Raw genomic sequence first — 20,618 nt, forward strand, 5'->3', positions numbered from 1 at the left:
CCTTCCCTCCTTAACGCATGCTATCTGTGATTTTCCTTTTTTCCATCTCCCTCTCTCACACCCAGACCATGACTTTAACCCCTATTCTTATTAGAAAAATAGCCAAGATAGTCGCAGCCTTAGCCTCAGCATTTGAGGGAAAAGCCTCAGCAACCCAGCCAACAAAACTTGTGCACATACTTACACCACAGCTTATAGAATTACTTTTTTTCTTGTCATATATAAAGGAGCTTCTGTGCTTATCAGATTTCTTAGTTCTGCTTTGTTTATTCACCTGAAGAAGCTGTTTACCTCCTACATTCTACCACAAACATCATCACATAATTACACTATCTCATCCAAATCAGAAGGCTCATAACCAATCCAGTCATTTGCTGACAGTGATGATTTCAGCAACTTTCTTGTAGAATACAATACACCAAACTTTCCCCATAGCACTAAACTATGAAGTTACCTTCATCATCTATTCATTGACACACTGGAACGTTGCCACTTAAAACAGAACCCAAGTACCATCATTGCGTCATTATTTCTCCAACGGCAGATAGCTATGCACCACGTTTACTTATTAAAACCTTTTAGAATAAAAATAATGTGCCACTGAGTGGCTTTCCAATGTCTACCATTACCTCAGGTACCTGGAATGTCAGGGAAAAAAAAAATCCCCATCTGGTTTATATTATTAATGCAATAGTGGAAAAAAACTTAATCTATGTCCTTGACAATCTCTAGTGCTCACATGAAAGATGCATTTTATTAGGGCATTCACACTATGCACGAAGCACAGAAACATTACTTATAGTTTATAATACTTGGCATTTTAATTTCTTCTGAGACAAGCTACTATCTCTCGGTGTGATATGCTGAAGATGTAACATCTCCTGGGAATGTGGAAAACAATACCTGGAATGTTTCAGGTGAAGAACTGTTTGTTTTTCCCGTTGAGTCATACCTGTACCCCTGCGTTACAGTTAACTCCGAACTGAAACGTGCTGTGGAGAACAGTATTTTCTTTGAATTTAGGAAAAAGCTATGCTATAATTAATATGAAGGAACAGCTTCCTCTCCAGCATCAGAGTGTTTGAAGCTTTAAGAAGCCTGTCATGATGTCAGATTTCTGACACCTTGGCCGTAGAAAACTATCCCCAATACCAAGGTTCTTACTGGGATTTATCTATCACCTTCCTTCTGCATCCCTGAGCTAAGGATGTGTGCAGATGTGTGCCAATAGTGACAGAAAGGCTGGGGCAGGGGGAGGGCAGACGTGACAAAAACTCCAAACTATGACAATTGGGTACCAGACTTGTTAAAACTCTTCTTTATCACATTTGCTGAATACATCTTTACTACTTATTCAGAGTCTAGTCTTTCACTTCATATCTCATTGCTTATTAAATTCAGATGTTCTTCTGGGTGACCACTGTGTCCCCCAAACTTCAGCTCAGTGGGTTGCAGTTACACTACCTGCACCAGGGTCCCAGTGCCCTGCCCCACTCCAGAAATGCGGCTTCTGTGGTGGTGCCTTACAGATTATATACACCTTCAGTGTTCCTAGGTGATGAGTCACTGTCGGATGTCCAAGCACTTGCTTTTCCTTCCTGTGACACCATTCGGAAAACAGCATGAGCTGGCCAAACTACCTAAAAAAGCCTCACAAAAGCTGCAAGCTGGAAGACCAATTAATGTTCCTCCATAAGTTGGTGTAACCAGCAGCTCTCCTCTCAAGGATGGTGTGGGGCACACAGGGGCTGGTTCCCGTCCTTTTCATTCTGTGTTCAGGGGACAACTGCCAGTTTGAAACAGGTTAAAGCACTCACAGTGGAGAGGCTACGCATGGGCCATTTTAATTTTCATGAGCCTTATTTATGCACTTCATTTCCACACCTAGTTAAAACCTACTTAACCCTTCGGCACTGTTGGAACACTTGCTAAAGTTGTCTAGATTAAGCAATATTTATTGCCATTCACTAGCATGGCCTGAACTGGTGATTATGAGACCTCCTTCTAAACCAGTCATTCCAGGTGTGCGTGTCTCAGACACACACTGATAGAGCCAATTAACTTAGTTTCTTTGTCTCCGGCTGGGGCTCTCAAGGTGCCAAAGGAAGTTGGTTGCCTAAACCTCGTGTCCTCTTGGTGCTGACTGGGCTACTCCTGCTCTTTTTGTTTGTGAAGTATTTCATGGAATATTTCTCTCTTTCCCACAGTGGAAGGAAACCTTTATCCATTCAAGCAGAACCTTTGGAAAAGCAATCCTTTGTTTCTCATTTTTATAACTCATTTATAATGTTTAGGACATTCCAAGAGCTGAATACTCCTAACGTGAAAAATGAAGATACAGAGGCAATGGCTTGAGTAATGCTAGGCTTGTGTGCCTGTTGCAACTTTGGTAAAACCAGAAACATGTGAGAGAGGATTTTTTCTTTTTTTTTTTTTAAATCCTCACCATCTTTTGCTAAGCCCAGTCACATAGCACAGACATTCTAACCAGTCTGTGATTAATTAGCTAGAGATCTGCAACAACTCCTCTTCATGACTAAATATTTTTTTTAGTCTATCAAACTGTTAGTGCAAAGTGGGATAAATGACACGAGAGGGCCAATGATCCTGACCTGGAGGTTCTGTTGCTCATTGAGGCTCCAGATGCTGAGCACCTTTTCAGATGAGCCTGAGATCCCCTTGGCCTTCTCCGAGTCAAAGTCAAGGCTCATCACTGGCTCCTGGTGGCAAACGAGTTGGCTCAATGCTTTTCCCGTTGACAAATTCCAAAGCACCACTGATCCGTCTTCATAGCCAGCCAGAAGCAAAGGTTGGGAACCGCAGTTGGGCTGATCAAGACAAAAGTACAATTGAAAAGTAAATAGTTTGTTGGGAAAATTATCATCCCCAGGTAGGTTTCAGTCCAAGCACCAATAAATGACAATGCTGACTGCCGTAGAAGTGAAACATTTAGAAGTCTGAATGTGATATCTTGATCATCCATCCACTTACCAAAAGCGTTGGTAGCTGCTGACATGCACTTATGATTTTTATATCTACATATAAAATTCTATGGTTTAGAGATATAACATGTATCTAACACATATATACATATATAGAAAAATTTCTCTCTGAAAAATCCGAACTGTTGCCCTCTACAACAGCTGGAAAAAGGCTGCCTGAAGTTTTCAGTAGTTTTACTTCATGGCCTGAACTTTGCTTGTGCTCCTTAAAAAACCAAAAGACTTAGAGCAGCTGAGTTTCAAACCCACCTGGACACTGCCGGAAGTGCCCAGCTTAGTGATGCCAGTCCCACACTGCCAAGGGGAGGGTTGCGCACGGGGATTGGGGAGCATTTTCCCGAGCGCCCCGAGTGCTTAAAGGTAAACACTGAACCTCCATCAGGAACCTCTGGGTGAGTCACCAAGGGGTTAACGGGCGCCCAAGTCCCACTGTAACCAATTGAAAGCTATTTTGATTAATGATGTCACAGGCCAAAGGGCATGGCACCCTGGGCAGACACCTAATTTATTTAAGCCTCTGAAATAACTCAAAGAAGGGAACATTACTGGATTACATGTCACACTTAAGGAAAATATTCATCATTGCTCCAGCCGAAAGACTAATGACCCATGAGCAGTAACTGGTTATGTGAGTGAAGATGCAAATCCCTAATGAAAATCAACTAAAATCCAGGCATCTTTTAATGCCAGTGATTTCTTTAATAGGAGAAGAAACAGCAAAATAGACATTGGGATTATGATCACCTCATGCAGGGACACCCTACCCTAAGAAATGTACCCAGTAGTTTATTCAGCTTTTTCCAAACACTGTCTGATTCTACGGGCTTTATTTGCTTGGTATTCAGTTCTAAATAAAGGACGTTGATAAAGAATTAATTATTGGCATCATATCACATTGTTGATGAGGTTCCTCAAACTCGCTGGCTGTCAATGGTGTGATACAAACCTGCGGTGGCCAAAGGCTCACAGCCTCTATTAATGGTTCAGACTCTTCTCCCACTGGTTGTTATTTGTTCTGGGGGGGAGTTAAACTAACAAGAGGTGGGTGGTCTCGGTAATAAGGCTGCCGAGGAAAAGCTTCATGTTCTTTCTCAGATTTATTCAGCCTAAAGAAGTGTTTAAATGCGGAATGGATCTCCCTGACGGGAAGAAACTTGCCCCTTAAAAGAAGGAAACCAAGGGGAAACGCCCTCCATCATCCCTCTGCGCAGGGCTGCCCACTCCTGGGCTCCTTCCTGCAGCAGCCTCGCTCCTTCCCTTAAGACCCCTTTTATTTTGAAAAGGTGGGGAGCAGGCTCTGGAGAGACAGGCCCCCAAAGGAGGTGTCTCATAATGCCTACAACTGTGCACCATTTTTCTGTCAAATTTTTGATTTGCTAAAATAATATAATGTCAGAGCAATGAAAGAATATATGTCAAATATATGTGAATTAATGTTAACTCATCAGGTATTTTGGCTGAAGAGTACCTGGTTTTTAATACCAGGGGAAAAGTTAAAAAAAAAAAAAATCTGAATGAAACGAACATTACAGATTTTATTTATATCTAATAAAGAGTAAAGCCTTCAAAGCAAAACAAATTATTTCATAGGTACTTAATTAAGCTTAAAAAAAAATCCCCCAGTTTGGGCATTCTCCCCCTGCCCCCCCAAGTTATTTGTTCTGCTCTTCTACGAGCCCTGCAGAAGGTACCACTTCCATCAGGCACCGAGGTAAGACAGGGACGGGCAGAGCCGGCTCCTCCGCCCGACTCCAAAGGGGACGGGCAGATTTCCACAGGTGCTCAGAACCCTCGCTGAGATCAGGGAGAGGGGAGTGCTCAGCGTTAGAGAAATGCTAGGCAAAGCCTTTGTGTGTGTGTGTGTGTGTGTGCGCGCGTGCTGTGGGCACCTCAGCTCAGATTTGAAAACCAGTGATTTGCAGGTGAGATCTAAGACTGGTCTATTTTAAAAACAAAGGATTGTTTTCTATGTAATGAGGTTCTCCCACACTCTTCTTCCTGACATTCCCTAACCAGCTGAAGTGTAATATTTCAATGAGTACAGATACTTGAACAATAAAAGCTATTGAAAGATCAGGGGAGTTCTCTGATGCCTGGACTCACCAAACAGTGGTTCACAACGGCCTATTTATTTCAGTTCCCAATAACAGACACTTCTGGCGAAGAGTCTTCACCATTCATGTTTTGGTTTCAGTGGAAAAATTAAATTATAAATCATTGTTCTTCCTAAGCAGAACATTTTGTTGTTGCATTTGGATAACTGTCAAGGAAGGAAGAGAAGGTGATCTGCTGTCAACTCAACAGGAATAATTGCTATAGTTTATATAAAGTAATAACTCTGTGTTTCCAGTTTCTACATGTATTATTCCTGTTGAATTATTTTGTTTGCACCATTACGCAACATGATGCCTTCCCCAAGGAGTGCAAAAAAATTTAAGGGAAGACGATCCTTACTCTTGCAACTGCTACCCCACCCAATTAGTAATAGCAGGAAGGTGTGAAGCTGAAGGGATGATGTATTTAAGAGTATCAACCTTCACAAGGAAAAAACCATTGAATGAAATAACGTATCTAAGGACAGATCTAGTAAAATGAGAAAAAATAAAGGGAAACTGAGAAAAAACAACAAAATAAACAGCCAGCAGTGTTTTTACGCTTAGAAGACAGTGAGGCTTCATCCACAAGCCTGACCTAAGCCTCAATTTCCATCTGCTCTATAGCCAAGCTTCTCACTCGTGCTGCTGCTGGGAAGGTGCGTTGTTGCCTGATACGTGGATGGTTTTTTACTGACATGCTGAAAAATATGAGAATACACAGCTGCAACCCCCAGACTCTTGCTGGACGACAACCCTGCGCACGCTCCTGCAGCCCATTATGCGGCTCTCTCCATGTCAGCTTCTGTTTCAACTTGTTAATTTACTGTGCCATAAGCAACGTCAGACAGTCTCTTAGGCAACACGTTGCCCACAAGCGCTGGGCTGGGGAGTGCTCACCTCCCGGGTACGTGGCTATTGCCCAACGCGGGGCTGTACAAAGAAATCCTGGACGGCCTCTCTTCAGGAAGGGTGCAGCTGGGTTCCCTCCTCTTCTCCTGCTCTTATGGCACACAGTTCCTCAGCAAGCCACTTCCAGAATCATAGAATCATAGAATCGTCTAGGTTGGAAGAGACCCTTGGGATCATCGAGTCCAACCATCTACCCTACTCTACAAAGTTCTCCCCTACACCATATCCCCCAACACCACATCTAAACGGTTCTTAAACACATCCAGGGATGGTGACTCAACCCCCTCCCTGGGCAGCCTGTTCCAATGCCCGACCACTCTTTCTGTGAAAAATTCTTTCCTAATGTTCAGTCTAAACCTACCCTGCTGGAGCTTGAAGCCATTCCCTCTCGTTCTGTCATTAGTTACCTGTGCGAAGAGACCAGCACCAACCTCTCTACAGTGTCCTTTCAAGTAGTTTTAGAGAGTGACGAGGTCTCCCCTCAGCCCCCTCTTCCTCATACTAAACAGTCCCAGCTCCTTCAACCGCTCTTCATAGGATTTGTTTTCCAGGCCCTTCACCAGCTTCGTTGCCCTCCTCTGCACTCGCTCCAGCACCTCGACATCTCTCTTGGATTGAGGTGCCCAAAACCGGACGCAATACTCCAGGTGTGGCCTCACCAGTGCCGAGTACAGGGGCACAATCACCTCCCTACTTCTGCTGCTCACGCTGTTTCTAATACAAGCCAGGATGCCGTTGGCTTTCGTGGCCACCTGGGCACACTGCCGGCTCACGTTCAGCCGCTTGTCAATCAGAACCCCCAGGTCTCTTTCTTCCAGGCAGCTTTCCAGCCACATTTCCCCAAGCCTGTAGCGCTGCTTGGGGTTATTGTGGCCCAAGTGCAGAACCTGGCACTTGCCCTTGTTGAAACTCATACCATTGATGTTGGCCCAATGATCCAATCTATCTAGAGTCTCTCTGTAGAGCTTCCCTATCCTCCTGGGAATCAACACTCCTGCTTAACTTGGTGTCATCTGCGAACTTGCTGATGATACACCCTATGTCCTTGTCGAGATCATCAATAAAGACTTTAAACAGAAATGGTCCTAACACTGAGCCCTGAGGCACACCACTCGTGACCAGCCGCCAGCTGGATTTAAATCCATTGAGCACCACTCTTTGGGACCTTCCAGTCAGCCAGTGCTTGACCCAGCGGATCGTATGCTCATCCAGGCCGTGTGAAGCCAGTTTTCCCACAAGAATTGTATGGGGGACAGCCACGCCGCAAACCAATGCGGAGCATCACTTTGGTTCACCACATGTCATTATTTGCCCTTAAGAGTACCCTCCTCCCCCGTGCTTTAAACCGAGTTGCACACACTTGTAAAAAAGCAGACACAGCTGTGAGACCGTGAGGGATTAGCTGTCCCAGCCTGCTGCAGGCTAGGAAGTTGCGGTGACTTCCCCCAGCCAGAATTTGCATGGAATAACTTATCTCTCCCAGTTCCCAGTCCTTTGCTTTATCCCCACTGGTACGAAATTAAAAACTATATAAAATTAAGACTCTGCACCTGCTCTGCTTCCTAGAGGAATAGCAATATTAATGCATATAGAAAATATGGCAAGACAGAGGACTTTTTATACAGGCAACAAAATTTTCAACACTGAACATTTCCTCAGTTATCTTCATCTTATTAAAATATGTCCAGGAGACAGAAAGCCCCATTCATTTCATTGAGTACTGAACACTGATTGCATTTTTAGGAGAAACTTTCTGTTTAATAAAAGCCTAATCAGCCTATTTAATTTTCCTTCTATTTTTTTTCCTAGTTTTTAATTAGAGCATGGGACTTGAACTGTGGCCTCTTCTACTTTTGTCTGAAGTCAGCAACTGAATTCCTCTCGACTTCAGTCAGTTCAGGACTTCGAGTGAAAATACTAAAGCCTCCAATTAACAACAGATTGGTGATTTTTTTCAGCTGAAACCAATAGAAAAGTTCAGGTGAACCTGCAGGAGTAACATCCTCGAAATGGGCTGGGATGGTCCTGCCGAGCTATAACCGTTCCTGGTCGGGGGGTTAAGCCGGGAATCAGCTTTGCCACCAATTCTTTGGACACATGGTGCCAACCACCTAAGCTCCTTCCTCCCTCTGCTGCCACCTTTTTGTATTCCTTGTCTTTCACTGGGGCACCCCATAAATAGTATTTGCTGAATACTCTGCAAATGTGGGGTTTTTTTTCATTAATTGCTTTTATTTACCTTTTTTGTCCAAAGTCAGTACAACCATCAATATTGCGTTCCTATTGTATGTCTGGAATAGAAATGTTCACAGAGTGCTTCCTTGTCCTGAGGGCATTGAAGTGAATGCAACCTGCCATTAAAATCACTGTTTTTAAGTAACCCAATCATTTCTCATCATTCTTAATGCAGCGAGAAACCATATCAAACAACTGGCTTTGGTAAGTCACTCATTTTCCTCTTGATTGATGCAAACCCCATATCTATCCTAAGGATACAAAGCTTTCCCCGAGCACTTGCAAATCTTCCATTAAAGCTTGGAAAGCTCTGAAAGTTACATTAAGGATGTTCACAAATCTTTCCCCCCTTTAATAGTATAATTACTTGATTGGTTTGATAATAAATCAAAATCCAAGTGAAGAAAGATTCATGTGCTTCATATAAAATGAATCACAGGGAAAACATTTCACAATTAGCAGTCGCTCTTGCCTTACCTGCCACAGCTTCAGACACATGGGCATGCCCAGCTTGGCACCCGCCTCTGGCTTCAAGGTACAGACTGACGTCTTGGACGGCAGCTCCAAAACCTGAACCTGACATCAGGAAAACAAGACTATTTGGTCAGGCTCCAGGTCAAAATTCTGCTGTTAAAAACACAAGTCCTTTAAGGTGATTAAGTGAAAACTGTCTGGAGGAAACTGAGGAATGCGTGTTGAAGTTGGAGCTGGGGGGGATCCGCAGCTATCGAAATAAATGCATTGGTTTAGGAAAGACCAGACAAAACTGCTGGAATGAATGCATCCTCTTCTCCCACTCTGCTCTTTAATCTCTAGTATAGTCTCCTTTCCGTACAGCAGGCGATACTGTGCGTACACAAATAACGCTGCAGGCTGCTTCAGCGGAAAGCACTTCCCTCCTTCCTCTCCATTTCCCCTTTTTCCATCTCTGCTGCTAGTTTTTTGCCATATTCATTTGTGGACACTCGCACTGTCTCCTCCGCTCTGTCACGGTAACACAGAGTTTGTGTGGAAGCACGGCCAACATATGTATCTAAGGTGGATTATTTTATTCACCAGCTGACTGCACTAACCAAATGGGAACCCCAATGATCTGCTAACGCCGGGGGGGCTGTGGGGACACACAGGTATTTTTAACACAATGTGGTCTGACCCTACTGAAAGCAGAGTCAGACAATATTGCGTTAAACACCCGCTCTCTGTCTACATCGCGGCCTCCATTGTTGCTCACACTGATGGTAATGAATTACGGATCTAGTGATTTATTTTATTATTTTTTTTTTAGCATGGGGCAAGTCCTTCCTCTGCCAAGGACGTAGCTCGTTTCCACCTCGGGATGGTGGGAGTCTGCCTTTCCAGCTTGGCACTGGGAGGTTTTGGGTCTCCTGGCTGACAGGGAAGTGCCTCACTCTGGGCTGATTCTCAAGCCTGGAACTATGCTTATGTGTCAAAAACTTGCCGCCAGGAACATGCCTGTTTCTCAAACACATACTTAATCACTAAGGTGATCTTTTATTGTAATTAAAGAAACAATGGTCTGCATTATCTTGTAAAATTAAGGGACTTCAAACATTTGATAAATCCAGCATCAGAATTCCGATTTCAGAACATGCACAAGCCCAGCAGTGCTGCGGGACAGCCCCCGCCGGGCGAATTTCCCTGCGCATCCGAGATGAGGTATTACACAAATATGGCTCCTCCGGGAGCCATCCATCAGGGCCACGGCAGCTGCGATGGCTTTCCCGTCCCATACCTTTAGTTCAAAGCTTGCCAGAACATCTTCCTATTTCTAGAGGTTGTCAGCGCGCCTGCCAAAAGCCAGCTGCACTGCAGGGCTGCGAGTCGACAATGTGCTGAACACAACGCACACAACGCTTTCTAAAGCCATTAGCAACGGAGCAGGACACTGTTCTCCAGATTTGAGGAATGGGGACCACAGCAAAGAGCCCTCCAGTACGTACAGCAAACCTATGAACAGACCAAAGGTCATCCTCTGGGAATTCTGGTTCTTTGGAGCTACACTCTTAACAAGAGATGCTTTTCTCTTGGCAACTTTCTTGCTATCAGCCTAACGACCGAGTTAGTTATTGCAGGGCACAGGCTCTGCATACGGAGCTGACCCGCTCTCCTCTCGTGTCTCATCGCTGCTCTCCAAAGGGCATTGCTCCTGGACGAGACTGAGACTGCAACTTCTACGTAATAAGGATAAACTGGCTGTGATAAATGCACCTCGGCAGGTTAAACAGAAATAAAACCAAACGAACAACAAGAACCTCCTTTGCTTTACCTTGATTAAAAAAGGACAAACTTGATTAAAAAAGTACAGGAAAAAGAGAGAGATGAGAAGCGGTTTTTGGGGAAGGCAGGCAGGCAGGAGCTGCCTCTGCCGGGCTGACAGCTCCAGAGACCGGCTGCATTAGAGGTGACTGAGCCTGAGAAATAAATGCTATTTCACATATTTTGACAACTGTAACCTAAAACTTGGAGTTCTGTGTTTATATTGGTTTTGCTTAATAGGAGAAAGATTTGCCTTTGCCTGAGGTTAATAGTGTTCCTGGGTGGCTAAAACTGGCCACAAGGAAACACACCCTTTTTCACATTAATAAAGCTTTTAACATGTTTCTGGCAAATTGGCAAGAAAAGTGCGTGTAACTCATAATTGGTGATTTAAATGCAATCATGAACAAATAAATGCCTGTTCAGATCTCATTATTTATGGACTGAACCTGCTTTAAGACAAAATTACTCTTTTTTTGGGCACCAGCCAAGCATAAACACTTATTAAGTCTTAATTTTAATCATAAGCTGCAAATGTACTGTGTCTCACACGGTGCTGCCTATTTGGAAGCACTATATGTCATGGGAGTTTATGTGAATTTATTGAAACCTGACACGGTTCTAATGTAAAGGTTCATACCCGGAGTGGAACTTCCACCTCAGGAGGCTGCAGACCACGGGCAGCGTGCGGGCCCCAAGCAAACACAGGACAATGAAACCGAGATGAGTTTGAGACATTGGGGTAAATGTCTTCTCTTTGGATCAGACCATTATTTAATGCTTCAGAGTGTGTGTGTGTGTGTGTGTGTGCGCGCGCGCTCTTTGCCTGACACAAACTCTTCTCCGGCTGACACAAGAATGCACTTGTCAATTTTGTTTGACTTAAATATTACTGAGCGCTGCTGTGAAACGGGGAGAGCTCTTTGATCCCAACAGCCTGTGGGACAGAATGGTTGTATGTACTGGTGCAGCACTGGTTGTGTCTCCAGACTTACTCAGTTCTGTAAAAGGCTGAACATTCTGGCCGTGAGCCAACAAAGTACTTAAATTTATGTGCTTAACTTCTGAATAATAAAAAGCTCACATTTTCTTGCAACACAGGCACCATTCCCACTTATTACTTCGTATAGAAAATATGCAACTTTCAGTTTCACGATCCGCATCCTATAGTCCAGAAAAGCATGTGACCTTTTGTGCTCGTGAACAATTTGCAATTAGCCTGTCTTATTTACGCCGCTTTTTTTCTTTTTTTCATATTTTTGGTATTTCAATGTCAAGTATTTGAAATAACTTATTTTTGTGTGATGTCCCCAAATAGTCCTTCAAAGAAAACAATATGAAGAGGAAACGTCCAACAAAGCTGTCAGTCAGCGACGGCTGCGATAACGGGCACTAGATGTGGGGTCACCCAGTAGGAACTGAAACGGACCCCACAGGTATCTCACACTGAGCAAACCTCTGGCTGCTAATAGTAATTCAGCTATTTCCGGCCGAGGTACCAGTTAAAGAATTAGCCTGGGGTGAAAGACCACATCCCGCCTTACAAATCACCCCGCCCCCCCTCCTCTCTCCAAACGACTTTCAGCTTCAGAGGCAGATGAGCACCTCCACCTGATGACAGCCTTCCTGGCCACCGGCTCCCCAGAGGACTCTGGTTCCCCTCTAACAGCATTCACCAGCACCAGAGGAGTTTTCAAAACCCCTGCACATGAAAGGCCAGCAGCAGTTGCAAATACTTAAATGTCAGACAAATCTTGGGGTGATATCCTTGTTATTAGAGCATGAGTTACGGAATTCAGTCATCTTTCTGGCAGGTAAAATCCGTGATTAGAACCCCCAAAGGTTCCTTGTGCTGCCCTCTCTTGAGCAGAGGATTTGAGAGCAAAGATGTTTCCCCTTCTGAACCATCAAAACCAAACCCATCTCCCAAGCACCAGGAAAAGAGACGCTTCCTACCTCCTGCAGGGCTTTGGCTGCCATGGCCATTAGCCAGCGTCCCTGTGCCACCTTTACCAGGGAGCATCTGCAGAATCCCACGTTCTCTGTGAAGATGGAATCCGTCACCGCAGTCCGTCCCTCTGCTAAATCCCACAGGCAGATCCTCTGGTCACGACCCTGACTGTTGCGGTAAAACAAGTTCTCCATGAGCAGCGGCTCTGAGGAAGCCTGGCTCAAAGTTGGGTCTTTAACGTGCAGTAAAGGAATGAGCTTTGTACAGCTCCTGCGGGGGTGTTAATTGGGTCTCTCATGAAATGCACCACCGAGACCCCCACCCTTCTGCTGACGGCAGAACCGGCCAATAGGTCCAACAGTTACTGGGAGGAGGGAGGACCCGAGGGTCCGTCAGATACAGTCTCTCAGCCCTGTTTCCTTGTGAAGAGAGACTCGATCACACACAGCTACACTACTTATATCTGTGTGTATATTTATGCAGTCTCATGAGTATTTGAACATTTTCATAATACAATTCTTACTTTTTACCATTGATTAGATCTAATTTAAAGGAAACAAAAGTATCCAGAGAGTAACATATTTAACACTCTTTCACCCTAGCAATGAAATAGAAATGTCAGGCGTGTTGACAGCTGAAAGACAAAGAGTAAGACAACAAAAACTGCATCAAAGATAAATGAAAAGCTACAGTTATTCAGTGGTCAACTTCCCGCAGCCTCAGGGAGGGCACAGAAGAGTGTTACAGCTCTGGGGGGGGGGGGGGGGGGGGACGGACACAGCAGGAGAGGGACCAACAGTGCCGGGAGTAGCAGGAATTAAACAATGAAATGCTGTGTTTAAAACATCCCAAGCAGCGGCTGCACCAGCGATGTACCGGTGCAGCTCCCGCAGAGACTCCTCCGCACACCTGGTCCCTCAGCAAAGTCCACACGCTGGTCCCAGACCGTGGAGACCAGACAAGGGGCTCAGCATCAACTGCTGCACGGTTATGTGATCCCACTGGCTCCGGAACAAAGTTCCCTGGTGGAGAAGCTTCCGAGCCACACACTGCAGAAGCACAGGATGTGTCCTCATGTTATCACCAGGACAAGGAGTCATCAAGAATCCCTTACCCATTTCTTGTTTTAATTAGCAGTGTCACCCGATGGAAGTATGTAACCTGAACAGAGGTAGATACAAATCTACAGACTGTTGGGACTTCTTCAACATCAATACAGAAACTCCTGTCTGCTCTTCAGCTGAGTGACCAACTGTCACAACATTTACAGCACCCAGCACAGAAACAATGTGGTACAGCGAGAAAGTGGTGTGATTCAGCTTTAGAACAGAGAAACAAAAATACAGGTAACTGCTGTCTTAAAACTGCAGGGCTATGGGAATGAACTGTTCTATATAGACAGCAAAAATAGAGGTATGGAAAACTCGATAATTACACAAACAATGCTCATTCAGTATCATTTTATGGGGGAGAGTGTTGATAATTGTACTTAAGCAGATAACAAATATAAATGCTAATGAGTTCCACTGTATATTATAAGAGATGTCTTCTCTAGATAAACATGTCAGAACACCTCCCAGTCATACAGACACTTTGGCATCTACTCAAGATCACCTGTCTAATCCAAAGAACACAAATCTTCCCGACCTTCCCTTGCTAAACGAGAACAGAAGATATTTTGCAACAAAGCGATGGTGAGCAGCTCAGCCTTCTTGCTCATTTGCAGCCTTCCGTTCTCCCGCTCTGACTCTTCTCGTCCTTCCTTACCTTTTTCCCTCTCCCCTCTATTTATAAACTCTTTATATCAATTTTGATCTTCCCTGAGAACCAGTTGTGAAGCATTTGTCAACTTCAAATCCCAGTGTATTTTAAAAAAGGCACTATGGACCCCCAGTAGTTATGAAGGCATCACATACGTATCATAAAGAAATTAATTGTATCCTTTTTTCTACTTTTTGTTCTACTGGGGTTTTTTTGTATTTTTGTGCTTCTGTATATTTTCAGTGACTCCAGAAATAAGAGATTCCTTTCTTTTTGCTTCTTCAATCCTATACATCACAGAGACAAGAACAATTTCCCTGGTTTTCGCGTGCCTGCTAACCTGAGGAGTCTGTCTTTGCCACCCATAGTCTCCACGCAGTAGACAGATTTCCTTCCATGGCCATCCAGTGCTGTGTCCACCCTGTGTGTTTTCAGGTTCCAGACATGGATAAACCCATTCTCAGACCTGGCAGCAAGAACAGATGCTGTTAGTGTGATGGCTGCAGACACTCTGACAAGACAGGCTGATACTTTGCCTTTTTTTGTTTTTAATCAAACCTGAGGCTGTTTGTACAAAGGTAACACACCCGTCATTCACCTGTCATGCATTTGGTTGTTTTCTCCAGATACATTTATCTAAATAATACACTTTGTTTTAAAAGGAAACGTCCACACGATGCTGGTTTACTTACCCAGAGAAAAGAATGGGGACAGCAGGTTCTTGGCTGCCACAGGAGAAATGCAGCGCGTGGACGGCAGCACCGGTACCTCTGAGAACAAACTGCGGGTCCGGGGGGGGCAGAGCCATCCCAGCTGTGAACTGGGGGAGAGAGAAGACACAGATGTCACAGAGGGTAAGGCAGCCTGAAGCGAAGGCACAACTTTAAATATATTCTGATCAGGACATTTGCTTCTCCTACTCGCTTTCCTCTTTGAGTTACCATTATTGGCTGTTATTTCTATTTGCCGTACAGTTCAAAGGATTTCCTCTTAACACCGACCGATCAAGCACCCATCAAATCTGCTTTTTGCTGCATCCCTGAAGCGAGGTAGGTGCTGAGCTGCCCCTGTGCATGCACCCCTCGCGCACTTGTAAATACAAAATTCTTCAGCTGTTCTCCCCACTGCAAAAAGGAAGAGCTGCAAAATGCAAGAAACTGGATACCCATAATTTCAGTGGGCAATTTATCATTTCACTGAGCCCCCTGGCAAGTCTCTCCCCTTCCTCCCCATAAAATACTGTTCCTGTGCTTTCCACTCACACCCATTTACAGACAAGCATTGCAGTGAACATAGCAACGGAAAAGAATTTCAGATGAGGGTAGAGTTATGGTCATTTTTACACAAGAATCCCATTACTCCTTTGGTTCCAAGCAGGGTTACCTGAAGAGAACTGCAGTATTTCACCCTGACTTAGTGACTACTGTGTTAAACATTTTATTCCAAGGGGTTTGTATTCCCCAAAGGATGAGTGGCAAAGGCAGATGCTTTCAGCTCTGTATGATCCAAATGTGTCCAAGTCAGGGCAGAGCAGGACGAGTGTGCGGGGACACGTGTTGCCCTGTCCGACACAGGAAACACGGAGGGGAATTTATTGTGAACTCCCAGGGACATTACAAGAAATATTTTCACCATGAGACGTTTTTACTGCTCTATCTGTGACACTTGTAGCCATGCTTCTACCTCTGCTTCTCCCTTTCAGACCTGGCCTCATACAGAAAAGGACAGCTTTTGCCACTGCACGTGTCAACTCTCATCACTTTCCCATTCGGGTATATATTACACTGAATTAACCAAAAAGTGTTCTCAGTTCAGTAAGGGAAGATCAGCAGGTGTCTTCCTCCTGCGGGTTCACAGCAGAGGAATTGCAGAGAATCAGGCAGCGTAGAGCTACACATTACATGATAAATTAAAACAGCTCAACTTTTAATTGTCACGTCACCCCGGTATCAGCTTTTGAGCTGTGTTTAATGGACGCACTTGCTACTGCACCTCATCTGCAGGTCTGCCTTGGGTATTTATAGATCACTAATCACCATGGTATCTATAGGTCCTAATTAAACACAATTATCTTTTAGGACTAGTGACGAAACAGGATCCCTCAGCATAATGTGCAGTTCTCCCTCAATAGCACTGTGTAATTAGTATGAAAATAATGAGCTCAGAGGATAACCTCCATGTTTTAGCGCCCTGACTCATCTGTTTTATGATGTTGTCTGATGATCTGGGCTCATGACAGGCTGGAGTGAATTTTCAGATGATTACATGATGTACAGGTTCACCCCCATGGTGAGATCCAGCTCCGAGGTGTCTGTCTGTGTCATGCTTCACCTGCTATAAACCTATAGACTAAGGGTTTGTCACCAAAGACCACCTCTTTGGGACACTACAGCTGTATGTTGTTGCCCTCAAAAGGGCACTCTGAAGAACCAATAAATAAAGGAGTAGCCAGGGTGGCTCGTCAGGGGAGCGGGGTCCCGCGTCACGGCAGGATCCTGGGTTACTGCACTGCGCAAGGAGACAAAGCAGAAGGGAAGGAGCCCAGAGGGTATCTGGCATTACAAGGCAGGGGTTTAATAGCATTTTTGTAATTACTGACACAGAAGTTTTTGCTGACAGACAGTGAGTGTGTGCGTGGCTGTGGGAAGGGTTTTACCTGGCATGAAACAGACGCTACTCATGCATGTCTTTACAAGGACAATATTTCAGAAAAATCCTCAGACTGGCTATAGGAAAAAAACCCCAACAACTGAAAACACACATTCAAGCTCTAAGCAAATGAAGTGACTGCTGCTCCTTGGAGCTTTGCTTGCTTTCCTGCTTCTTTGCTTGCTTTTTTGCTAATCAGGTATGTGAATCTGAAAATTGGGCTTAGTATTAAACCTATGTCATCTTTTATTGGGCTTATGAGATGACTCCGTACTCCTTCCCACCATGACTCAGCAGACAAATGACAGTGACATTTTTCTTCCAGCAAGTGCTGAACTACAAAACTGCATCCACGCTGTCTTCTTCATCCATGAGCTTGGACAAGTCACTGAAGACCAAGATATAATGAAAAGTTCTTAGGTACCTAAATCAACAGAAAGTCCCGTGAGGTCGCAAACAGACGGAAATTTGGTGTATCAGTGCCTTCGCTACTCCAGGAAAGCATCCGGCTCTACTTCACTTACCGGGATAATGAAGTACTTAGTGGTACACTGATACCAGCAGATAATGGTCATCCCACACTTAGCAGACAGCTACAAACGTGCTAAATACGATGACTGCGCGATGGTTAAAGCCCCTGGGTAAATTTTTCAGAAGTACCTAAGTGATTTAGAAGCCTAAGACTCGTTTCCAAATGAATTTTCAATCCTAAATCTCTAGGACTTTTTAAAGTTTCACCCCAGGTGCCTGAAAATGAGTTCTCTAATTAGCACAACATTTATTTTCTTGTTAACTCCATCTAGCCTCAGGGAGACCAATCTGTTCTTGTTAACTGGGGATATCTGCAGCAAATTTAATTAAATGAATTTGCTTAGTATTTAGGCTGGTCTGAGAGCAAAATCTGGCTGAAGGGCTTGAACAAGCGAAGTGGAACATACAGAAGAAAGTTCATTTAAAAGCATCTTAGGGCTAGACCATGTGCTTGTTGCTGAGATATCCTCATGCTATGACTCCTGCCTCCTCTGAAAGGACGTTACAAGATATGAATTATTTTGCTTATGGCAATATTTGTTTGCAAGAGGGTATCACCAGTAAGAGATGCATCATCATCATCATCATCATCACGATGCTCTTAGTTTTTAAAAGATGTTCCACTTTTTATTTTGTCCAGCCTCCTCTGTGCTGTAACAGCCCCCTCCTCCAGGCACTGAGCTCCCCTCCCCTCCCATACAACCAACTAAAAGCATTTTCCACGAGGTGCACGGCAAACCCTTGGGCTCCTCCAGAGATTATATTTGCTACGTGAGTGAGGAGTGGAGGACCCAGCTGTTCAAATTAGTGTTTCAATTAGCAAACAGCTATGTGCACCACACACTAGGTACTGAAAAGGGTTTTGTCTAAAAAAATGCTTCTACTAAATGCCAGAACAACTGAATTTCTTTCAAAGTTACATTATTTTAAAGAACAAATCACTATTAATATTCCTCACAAAACTTACTTTGTTTAGGTTGCAATTAGAATAATCTTCAAACCATTTGAATGTCTATGCACTGGTATTCCAATATCATCATGTCAGCATTTGATATAAAAAGTTAAGCTTTTATTTAATGAGAGTCATTTAAAATATGTAAATGTCAAAAGGATTACCTTAGAAAAATCTCTCAGAGAATTAAAAACATTAGCAGATTCCCACAGGAAAAATTCCAGCAGAATTCAGCAACTCTCCTGTTCCCACTCCTGTCACTTGTATTTCTATCACACATTGAAGCAAAAACAAATTGCTATTAAAATATCATCCAAACACCCTCCTCCCCCTACAAACTCCACGGTTCAGTTTGAGATACCAATGGCTCAAGCAAAGACAAGAAAAAATCCTCTTTGTTTTTCTCTTTAGTCTTATTTAGAGTAGTAAAAACTCAGTGGTAAAAGAGCTTTTTCAGGTATAGGAGAAATAAATCTCTCTCGGCACGTCTGGCAAACTGATTTGGGACTGAAACCAGCAGGTGTGCAGACATAATTACTACTGCAGCCTACTCAACACATCCAGGTGTGCTCACAAACAGATATATGAAATCCCTGTTATTTTTTGAAAATTCCTAGTCTACCAGGTGCCACCCTCCCAAAGGAAAAAATCACAGCAAAGAATGAATTGAGAAAGATGTGAATAAATTGTTCTTCCCCCGTTCCGGGCTGTTTCGTTTTCATTCATATAAAAAGCCCTTTCTGAGCCTGCGCTTCTGTGCCCACCTGCGCTGGCGCCGTGACCCTGCCGGGCCGTGCAGCGAAGCTCCAGTGTTTTCCAAGGGGGTCACCAGCTGAAACTGCAGAGGAAGTCGGTGGAAATAAGACTCCCTCCAATTAATAGTGCAACGCAAATGATTTTGTTTATTCCATTACATTTACAATCTCCAGTGTTAGAATACAGCAGGCAGCCCTTGCAGCATGAGCTTTCCAAACACAATATCCCACGTATCCGGCCTCTATCCCCCTGCAGACAATGGGGTTTCAAAGTGGCGAAACCACAGACTGTCTCCTGCCCAAGAAACACCCGTGTAACAGCCGCTGTGGGAACCCCCGGCCCTTCCTTGCGCCGGGGCGTGAGTTACTGGAGCAGCAAGGGTGGATCAGGAGGGTCCCAACAGCACCCCATTCCCCTCCCTGAATTACACCGGAACACAGCGGGACTCGGAAACATCTCAGACATCCCTGGGGGACGCAAAACGCTGCCTGGTTCTGTGGCACTTCTAGGAAGCAGAGAAGGAGAGGTTAGGGCTACAAGAACCCATTTGATGAGTAGCATTTCCACACGCAATTAAAAGAGATGCCAGACGAATCTGCACAAGTTGAATGAGTTAAAGTTCACCTCATCTGACTGCAAAAGTGAATTTTTATAGGTTATTGACTACAAAACGTCTGAAAGCAGGTATATGGTTTGGTAGAGGAATAATTCTTCAGACGTGTCGTGACAAATGTTTAAGCCCAGCTTTACATTTTGCACATACAGATCAAAAACAGAGGGAACCCAGTGAATCGGGGAAGTCAGCAATAGAAAGGGATGTTGCGAGACAGTCATCTGAAGAAATCTCTTTGCACCTGAGATGAAAAGTAACTGTACAAAGAAATACCTTTTTGTGTCCTGTAACAAGCTAACACATACAAACACTTAGGGAAGAATGAAACAAGCGCTTGGGTTAAAAGCCAAAACAAAAAGGCAGGCAGCCTGCTTTTCGCTTCCTTACCCCACTCACACTCGATACGGCTGTTGGGTGCAAAGGCAGAAACGAGCAGAAGCTGGTACAGCCCCGGCGGCACAGACGGAGGGACGCAGGGGGGCATGTGAAGAGTTGCAAAGGCCAGAGCCCCGGAGTATAGGAACAGTCACTCATCAGGCAAGTAATACCACAGCTTTCCCTTTAAGGCTCCCTTTGCTATCTCCCGTGCTAAACTGAGGTATAAACTGTATTATACTTCTAGGAGTTCTTTAAAGCTAATTTAAAAATAATTTATTTCAAGTGGAAATTAGAAATAAGTAGAAATCTTTAAAGCAAGAAACTGATTTCTAGCAGAAATTAGAATTAGTAGGAATTTTTGATTTAACCAGTAAAATGTACTAATAAAGCACTCTTAATTTTCAGGAGTAAGGATAACCAAATGCTTTCTCTTAAATTGGTTATTTTTCATATTACTACCTACCTATGACTACCAAAGTAGAGATTAAGCACAGTGGTGTTTATTTGT

The 20,618-nt window shown here is 44.1% G+C and overlaps 1 protein-coding gene across 1 annotated transcript in view; it reads right to left on the bottom strand.

Annotated features, from left to right (window-relative positions):
• GNB1L (G protein subunit beta 1 like) overlaps positions 1–20,618 on the bottom strand; it is a 30,814-nt gene that overhangs the window by 2,342 nt on the left and 7,854 nt on the right. Inside the window, 5 exon segments of the mRNA XM_074159713.1 lie at positions 2,613–2,828; positions 8,720–8,818; positions 12,476–12,638; positions 14,572–14,697; positions 14,924–15,051. Coding sequence (XP_074015814.1) covers positions 2,613–2,828; positions 8,720–8,818; positions 12,476–12,638; positions 14,572–14,697; positions 14,924–15,051 — 732 coding nt within the window.

Source organism: Numenius arquata, chromosome 16 (genome assembly GCF_964106895.1).
Source record: "Numenius arquata chromosome 16, bNumArq3.hap1.1, whole genome shotgun sequence".
Taxonomy (NCBI): domain Eukaryota; kingdom Metazoa; phylum Chordata; class Aves; order Charadriiformes; family Scolopacidae; genus Numenius; species Numenius arquata.